At 43.1% G+C, this 8,719-nt stretch overlaps 1 protein-coding gene across 1 annotated transcript in view; it reads right to left on the bottom strand.

The window, feature by feature from the left end:
- fryb (furry homolog b (Drosophila)) overlaps positions 1 to 8,719 on the bottom strand; it is a 50,989-nt gene that overhangs the window by 706 nt on the left and 41,564 nt on the right. The window contains exons 54-65 of the mRNA XM_032533231.1: positions 8,195 to 8,269; positions 7,703 to 7,873; positions 6,875 to 7,069; positions 6,621 to 6,758; positions 6,309 to 6,523; positions 5,316 to 5,520; positions 4,978 to 5,127; positions 4,457 to 4,555; positions 4,239 to 4,322; positions 3,484 to 3,594; positions 2,747 to 2,982; positions 1 to 2,155 (exon numbers count right to left, since the gene is read on the bottom strand). The exon at positions 1 to 2,155 is cut by the window's left edge and continues 706 nt beyond it. Coding sequence (XP_032389122.1) covers positions 1,897 to 2,155; positions 2,747 to 2,982; positions 3,484 to 3,594; positions 4,239 to 4,322; positions 4,457 to 4,555; positions 4,978 to 5,127; positions 5,316 to 5,520; positions 6,309 to 6,523; positions 6,621 to 6,758; positions 6,875 to 7,069; positions 7,703 to 7,873; positions 8,195 to 8,269 — 1,938 coding nt within the window. The 3' untranslated portion in view covers positions 1 to 1,896. The remainder of the gene's footprint in view (positions 2,156 to 2,746; positions 2,983 to 3,483; positions 3,595 to 4,238; positions 4,323 to 4,456; positions 4,556 to 4,977; positions 5,128 to 5,315; positions 5,521 to 6,308; positions 6,524 to 6,620; positions 6,759 to 6,874; positions 7,070 to 7,702; positions 7,874 to 8,194; positions 8,270 to 8,719) is intronic.

Here is an 8,719-nt window from a genome sequence, read left to right as displayed (position 1 = left end):
CGTTTGTGTGTGTGTGTGTGTGTGTGTACACTCACTAATGATGCTACAACTTGCCACAGAGCAGTGCACAGATAATGGCATGATTAGTCTACCAATGTTTACAACAGTAGTCAAGAGACAAGCTGGTTCACTGATACAGAATATAAACAGAGCAAGGGCAGCATAAGGAATTACACTTGAATATTCTGCATCCGCTATTGTCAATCAGTCTTTCAGTCAGTCTGAAGAGGTCAGACTTTAAGGGAGCAAAAGGGATATTAGTACAGTAGAAAGCATTCAACTGTGTCATGCATTGCACTATTTCCTTTACAGGAGGTCTCAAAACAGTAGACGCAACAGGAGAGAAAAGTTAATCCAGCTTTTGGCTTGTCCTCGGAGAAAGTAACAGCCTCTTCTCTCACAGTAACAGAATAAACAGTAACCTCCTTTCTGTAACAACTTTTTAAAAACGTATACCAAAACTCGATTTAGTGCAATAGCGAAAACTCTACCAGTGATGTTACATAGTGTCACAGGTAGTTTCCTCACTGTCTCTCTGATGATACTACCAGCGAACTATGTCCTTCTTGAAAGAGGCAGCAACAGTCAATTAAGTTCAATCAGGTCTTGAGTTCCTTTGGGAAGTAACTTAGAAATCCAAGTTAAGTGACTTCACAGGTCCTCAGGTGCAGTATAGATTTAGTCCTGAATGATGACCATCGAGCAGGATTCAAACGAGCACATCAATTCACAACATGTAGCTGTAAAATGAAGTTATCCCTCGGATAGAATCACATCAGGTCATCTTTATCAGTAGGCAGCAGGCAGGGGTCTATAGTGGGTTCCCACCATGTCTGAAACATGACTTAGTGTTCTTAAAGTGTAAAATCTGCATGTATCTCTGGGGTGTAATCTTCTCCTGTTTAGATACAAAGATCTGCGGGTTGCTCAGGAACAGTTTAATTCAGACATTTGGATTCATATAAGTCTAAGCTCTTTAGGTCCTCTGGCATGGCAAGTTTACGTCTTAGGTCTGGACGTCTGACGGTTCAGCATTCAGGAGCCCACCTGCTTTCAATAGGGGCAGGGCGGCGTGCCCCACCTTCCCAAGGTAGCGAGATACGGGCGCATCAGCTCCACCGAGGAAGCAACAACAACCCCACGCTGCAGCCTCTCCTGGGGTGGTGGGACAGGGAGGGGGAGGTGGGGGAGGGAGAAGGGAGGAAGATGGAGAAGGCCCATGGGTTAACACTGTGTCATGTCCTGGATGTACAATTGGGGATGGGCTTAAGTGTTTGAAGGGAGAGGAGGGGAAATGAGGGAGATGTGAACCCCGAGGGGGAATGGGATACGCATTTGTGTCAGAGTGTTTAAGCAAGGTAGGTTCTGAGGCTACAGTCGGGAGCATGTTAGATGTATGAGATATGTGTTTACTGCTGTGTAAATTTAACAGTGGGGAACTGTATGATGAATGTCCTCGGAAAGGATGAGAAAGGTTAGTGTTCTCATTGAGATAACTCTTCCTTGGCTCTTGTGTGTGAGGCAGTGTGAAATCTGGCTGGCCGTGTGTGTTTGAGCAGCAATGCAATGAGAACAGGTCAGGGGGTTTGGGGAAATCAAATAAAGAAGTATCAGAGTCTACAGTGGCTGTGACTGAGGAGAGCAGTGAAAGATTTGGGCCATGGTCTAAATATGGTTCTGGTATTGGGCCGGGAGGTAGGCAGGTAACTGTCTGGAGCTGTGCAGCCGGGGCAGGAGATAGACAGGAGGAGGCAGGGGCCAGGTATGTGGCTGCTGGGCCTCCACTGTGAGAGCAGATAAGAAGGGATGTGGAGATGGCTTTGGAAGGGTCAATGGTTGCAATGATGGAGGAGGTAAGGGTGAGGAAGGAGGGGGTGGGGGGCTCCTGAGCTCCTGTCAGAGGCTGGTCCCGGACGCGCTGGAGTCGGGGAGGTAGGTTGTGACAACCCGGTAACCCTGGGCGCGGCGGATCATATCACGGATCTCCCCATTGAGCTCCAGTAGCTTGGAGCAGATCAGGCTGAGGTCCTGGCGAGAACCAACCAGGGCAATGGTGCCCGTCTGGCCCAGCGTCTGGTGGCGAAAGTAGACATTGAGTAGTGTCTGGACCTCGCTCTCTGAGCTGCCACCAAATACGCCATTGGGCCACTGCCTCCTGAAAACGAGATAAAAAATGTGTCATTGGTCAGTATGATAGCTATATAAAGCAAGGGTTTATTTGAATCAACACTTTAAAGGGTTAGTAAGTAATGTTTATCCAATACACATTTTTGTGAAAATCAATGAATATCTCCTCATGGTCACCTAGTTCTCTGTTTTCTGTGTATAAAAATTTAAATAAAACTAGTGTTGATACACAGCCCAGGCTGTGTAAATGGAAAACAAACAGAAAGGAGTGCAAGAGCCACTCAACACTGTTCCAGCCAATCAGCAACAGGCGGCAATGGCTGATGGTAGGGGCGATGTTCTCTGTCTGTGAACACATAATGTATCCAATAGTTTCTTTACTACTGAATATGTGGGAGTAGTAGCAGAATCACTGCTACTACTGAAAACACAGTACTGGTTTCAATACAGCCTTCACTATATTTCTAACTGATGTTTGAGACTCTTTCCTACTCCAAGTAATTGTGACATTGGGACATAAACACATCCATATTCAAGGATGTAAACACAAACTACTGGATGTTGATATCATCTAGCAACCATCATCTACTGTTGGAGTTTTGACAGAATTGTTACACACCTGCACTCCTGGATGTAGCGCACAGCTTTGGTGAACTCGTGGTTCTTAAGGCACTCCAGTATGGCCTGCACAGCTGCCTCCGAGGTGGAGAAGCTGGGCACAACCATGGCTGCCACCTGGGTGGCGTGTGCGTGAGTGTGAGCCAAGTGTTTGTGTTCCAGGTCGCTGGCTACAGATGCCTCTGCGGCCTGCAGGCTGGTCTTCAGATCACTGAGCTCTCGAGACATGTTCAGCAGCTACAAAGTGGAAGGGAAACAGATGGTGGTTCAGTGTGTGTGTGTGCGTGTGTGTGTAAGCTTTTAAGTCATCACAGAAGGAACGTGTATATATCTTGATTTAAGATTCACTTGGGTAGCCTGCAAAAAAATAGATTAATTTAAAAATGTTATGTGTTCATTTCTTTTTTTTTTAGCCGTTAAGGAAATTAAAGACCTTGGTCGTAGGAGAGCCCAGAGCCTGGGAGGGGTCTAACCTAACCTAACTGTGGGTGCTAATGGACCGCCTTTGCGAGGTACATGCATATTTACATTTGAATGGATACATTATGTAACTTGTATTCTGTAAATCTAATGTTGCATGTCTGTATGTGTGTTGTAAAGCTCCATGAACGTTTGTGTATGACTGTAGTTGTGGAAATCCAACCAGGATTCTGCTGTATAGCTGGTGGGTTTTGAGTATTTTTTTTTTTGTATCCGTTTGTCTGAGCCACTGCCTTTCTGTGCTACAATTGGGCTCACCTCAGGCACAGAGCTGATGGCATGAACTTGGCCAATTAGCGAGCAGTAGGACTGGAACAGTAGGAGAAGCTGGAAATGCAGCTTATAGAGCCTCTGACAAAGCTCCAGTTGCTAGAAGACATTAAAAAAGAAACTGGATCTGATTCATCAGTAGCACAAAACACACAGTCAAACACCACATACACATATATATATATATATATATATATATATACACATATACATACACACACACACACACACAAATGCAAACACACAAAAACTTCACTAACTGATTGTCTTGTGCAAAGTAAATTAAGCAGTTTAATTAAGAGGCAGTGGAATGAGAAAAGTTTTAAGAGAACTTACTGCAAGAAATTCCATTTGCTAGACAGCGAGAGAGCATGTTAGGGCGTCAGAGTGAGGTGAGAGGAAGACAAAGCGTCAATCAAACACATGCACAGCACAGTTTAAACCATGACTCAAAGTCAAGCTATCAACAATTGGTCAACAGTGTATAATATCCAGCACCTTCTTTAAGTGATTGATGGCTGGGGGGGGGGGGGGAGTAAAAAAGGAGAAACTAGATAACACCCAGCAAACATGCAAAGAAAGCAGACATTTGTGAGATAGTGTGACAAAATCACAAAGGAGCAAAGAGGAAAAGGGAAACAGAAATACAAAGCCCAGATGCAGAAGTGACTCATATATTGAGCATGTTTGCCTCTAGATAGCTGCATGTTGCAGTAAATAACTTGTAAACGAGCTGCCTGTACCTTCTCCTCTGAGTCTCCAGGCTGGCAGGTAACCACACTGTCACCGGGGCATCTGGGAAATGTGTCCTTACAGTTCCTTAGCCACTGTAGGAAAAACGTAAGTCGACAAGAGTAGGAAGAGAGGGGGGAAAAGAGGAGGGAGGGTGAATGTTGTTAGTTCGTCACACAATTACATGAAAAAAATCGGATTTATCAATAAAATGTAGAGGTTAAGTTACCGATACAGCTGCGTCTTCTTTGGTGTTGTAGGTGTCCAGGTACTCCTGCAGCTCCAGCGCACTGAACTTCATCTTTTCAAGAAGACCATAGGACATAATCTGGAAAGACCAACACGAAGAAATTAGGTAAAAAATGTGTTCAATGCATTAGACTTGCCTGAGTAATTTAATTAGTTTGGTTACAAGGTAACCTTGGTTCTCTGAGTGAAGAGACCATCTCTCCAGGGCAAGGCTGCTCAGATACCGTTTCAATCAATGTAAATCAGTGAACCCATGCACACCAGGGCCTTTTATGCCCAAGCATGGGCCACGTAGTGGTGTGTCTTAAAGTGGTATCCGCGTCAACTGCCCCAGTGGGTCAGTCCCCCGTACATGTGGAATATGTAACTCTGTGCGGAGATAGTTGCAATATGATAGAGAACACAAATTCCATTTACAACCGTTAACAGACTACCATGCGCTGATCCAAACAACATGCTGAAATCAACGGTGAGTCAATTCTATCTGCCATCATTACACACCGTGTCGGCATCGATGTAGATTGTAGGACAATCTGAGCATGTGGTTAGCATCTGTGAGGACCTGAGGAACTTTGATCCGATGCCCCTTAAGCCCTCTCCGAGGTAAGTGGAAACATCAGTTGTCAGGATGCAGAATTTACCCTGGATGTTCTGAGGAAGAAAGAAAGTTTAAGAAATGACTGCACTTCTGCGCATACTGCACATACATGAAAATCTTACAGAATAGGAGAGTTTGCTTGAAGAGAAAAAAGACCATCATAGTTACTAACAGGGTCCCAATATACATACACAGTAGGATGAGTTATGAATGATTTAAATTAATCCTTCCTGTGATTTACCTTAAAGAGAGATGAGAAGACTTGAAAAGTGTGGACAGCACAGGACCCATCTGAGTCAATCACAAGCTGGTTGATGTGACAACGCCATGCCTCCTCAGCATCGTCACACACTGTAGGTTGGAAGGCAGCCAAGATGGCGGAGAAAAATGGAGAGGGGGGAGGAGGAAAACCAAGGTCTTCCAAGTCATCAACATCATCACGTAAGCTGGTGCCATGGAAATGGGAAAGAAATGGGGGTACAAAGAAAAAAGGTTTTGATACCTTCCCCCCAAAAAGGATTTATATCAAGATCAAATGCCCAGCTACCTCATGGGATTATATTAATGTTAGATTCAAGGGCCTCTGTTCAACAAGTATTTGGTAAACTATTGAATTTTTTATTTAAATAGTCTTATATACAGGTTACAGGGGGCACCACAAGGGCCAGGACTAAAAAAAATCATCTATTGGAATAATTTAAGAGGAATTATTTAATATTAGAGAAAATGTCTGTAAAACAGGACAATAAATGCAACACCGGCTGTGGCAACAATAAAAAACAATCACACGCTGAACCTGAATCATGGATGTAACATATACAGCTTGTAGGGGTTAAGACATACTGCTAGTTTGCATTCATCCTAATATTACCCACATACTGTATGTAGCAGTGTTTTTCCATTTAATAATTTAGCTACTTACACAAGGCTTAATGTCTAATTTCATGAAGCATTAGTATTATTTAACTGGGGTTTGCATATATGAGAATTCAAATAAAAATTAGATAGCTAAGAAAAGCACATTTCATTGTGAATTCATAAAATGAATGACCTGATCTTTCCCAATGTAGTATGCATCAGCAATCTGGTTGTGACAGATTAAAATAAGCACGTAGACTGCAGTTTAACCAAGGTTTAGTCCCATTGTCAGTCAATCTGCCAGTTGACAAAAAGTTTCAGTGAAACAATATTCCATATTGTTTTCTGTTCTTTTACTCCAGTCTGTCACATTCACCTGGGCAGACAGTTGGGGTCTAGAAAGTCCAGTGGTGGTTGGCAGTAGTCTGCGTTGAGGCTGTGATCCAGGTTGAGCGGATGACCCAGAGGTTGTCCCGGCAACTCCAGGGTGAGGCTCTCGCCGCAGTCTGAGCCGTGAGGGAGCTCGTTGGCGCTCAGCGACAGTTCGTCATCTTGGGCCTGAGTGTCCTCATCCTCCCCACAAACCCTACCCTGAGGAGACAAAGATATTACATTTTCCTTAGGATATAAATGCATCCGTACAAATGCACAAGTATGTGTGTGTGTAGGTTAGTGTAGTATTCCTCACATGTAGGCCACTGTGATCATAATGTAGTGCTCCCTGGCCAGGTGTGGTGGCATTGAAGGATTGTGGGTCGGCAGATGTGTCGTAAGAAGTAGATAGAGAATCGGTGTGATTGGTTTCCTCTGATGGAGAAGGGTTAGTCTGGAACAGAAAGGCAAACCAGGGATATCTATAACTTTGATCTTCTGCAATCACAAAGTTTTTCAGGCTTCAGTAGATGTTAATGTTGCATTGATCTAACAGTTAAAGTCACGCACAAGCTGAGAGTGAGAGAGGCTCTGGCTAGTTGAAGACTCCTCTTCTTCTGAGGACTCGTCTGAGTCGTGGGGGTCCTCGTGACCCAGACTAGGAGTGCTGCCTGAGTGCTGGCTCTCCTCCAACATGTCGCCTAGCTCTGTGCTGTCCAGGGAGCGCCGACGCACGCCCCAATTGAAGTTATCGACAGTCTCGCCCTAGATAAAACACACACACACACACACACACACACACATTGGAAGACAAGGGCAGAGGCAATGGTAGCAGTGAGAATAACATTTTCATGTTAACCTTCAAGATAACGAATAGTCTAAGAGCGTCTGATGAAGAGCACAAGATGCAAAATGTTATTCATGGGATGAAAATATGCTGGAAAGACTGTTTGCATTCAATATGATAATCTTTTCCCCATAACGACATATAGTATCATTTATCTCCATTATAACAAATAGCAATAAGGTCAGAAATGTAGTTCTGCAACCAAGCTGTAAGAGCAAAATGAAGCACAATCAAAGAAAAAACAAAAGGAGCCAACAACACCACAGCGCTGATAAAAGCTAATGTAAGTGCTCAGTGTGAGAGACCTTACCTGGAGCTCCTAGGCAGCAAGGGGAAGAGAGAGAGACACAGAGTTAGACAGAGAGAGAGACCAGGAGGAGGGACAGAGAAATACATTTCAAATATATTGATGTTAAAGAAAGACAGACTGGATAAAATGACACAGGCATTAAAGGTAAAAGGGAAGGAAAGGGAAAGATAATTTACTATCTACAGTTAAGTTCTGCATTCAACGTGACCGGGGGTAAAATACAATGAACTATGAATCTCACCTCTCCATCCTCCAGCTCCACGTCCAGGAAGTCAAAGTCTCTGAAAACCCTGAACTGCTGCTCGCTAGCTGTGTCGTCTAGCGTGTCTTCTCTGGTTCCGCCCTCCTCTGATGACACACCACTCTCCCGCACCTCCATCATGTCCAAGTCGCCACACGATGAGAAGATCACCTGAAGGGAAGCAACAACAACAACAAAAATGTACATTTCACAGAAAACCTGGTGAAGTTTACATAAGAACAATTTTCTAATGAACAATAGATCCAATAGAATAATATTCTCCTTAAATATCTGGAAAGATTGGTGGACCTTGCTCAGGTTAATTTTCTTAAATTTCATTTCAATAAAAAAATTGATAAAAAAAAAAAAAAAGAGAACAGAAAACACAATTTGCCTAAAACAAAAGAAACTTCTGCCCTTTTATAGATTGTTGTAGACTGTAAACAAGCAGATAGTACAGGTAGAGCAAACAAGAGATGGAAGTTAGCTTACAGATGGGTTCTTGGTGAGTCCAACTTCTTGTCCACAAAGAGACAAAACATTCACCAGCTTCTCTCTGGTTCTTTTCTGAATGTAGGAGACAGACAGAAATAAATAAACAAGTATTAATCAGAGAGGAAATGGACATAAACTCTTCTTTCTTGGCTTATTCCGTCATTATTATTGCTATGCCTGCCATGACATTTCCTAAATACCTATTCTACACATTCCTACAGTATATAAACATAATAACAGAATAGTGTTTACACCCCATTTATTCGCCAGGAACAGCGTTGATTAACGTTGGTACTCTCCTTTTGCATTTGCATGATGGGGATACAGCACACCGATATTCACTAACATGGACTTATAATCAAACTAAGGTGTTTAGGCTCACAGTATCCATTCTTTTATATTTTTAAAATATCAGAAATGAAACGATTGTATTTACTAGGGCTGCATGATATGAGGAAAATATGCGATAGCATTGTTCACAATATTACTTGCGATAAATAAACAGATATTAAAGTGTACTCA

The sequence above is a fragment of the Etheostoma spectabile genome, chromosome 13 (assembly GCF_008692095.1).
Source record: "Etheostoma spectabile isolate EspeVRDwgs_2016 chromosome 13, UIUC_Espe_1.0, whole genome shotgun sequence".
NCBI classification, from domain to species: Eukaryota; Metazoa; Chordata; class Actinopteri; order Perciformes; family Percidae; genus Etheostoma; species Etheostoma spectabile.
The sequence above is the reverse complement of the archived record's forward strand: the minus strand, read 5'-3'. Positions and strand labels throughout refer to the sequence as shown.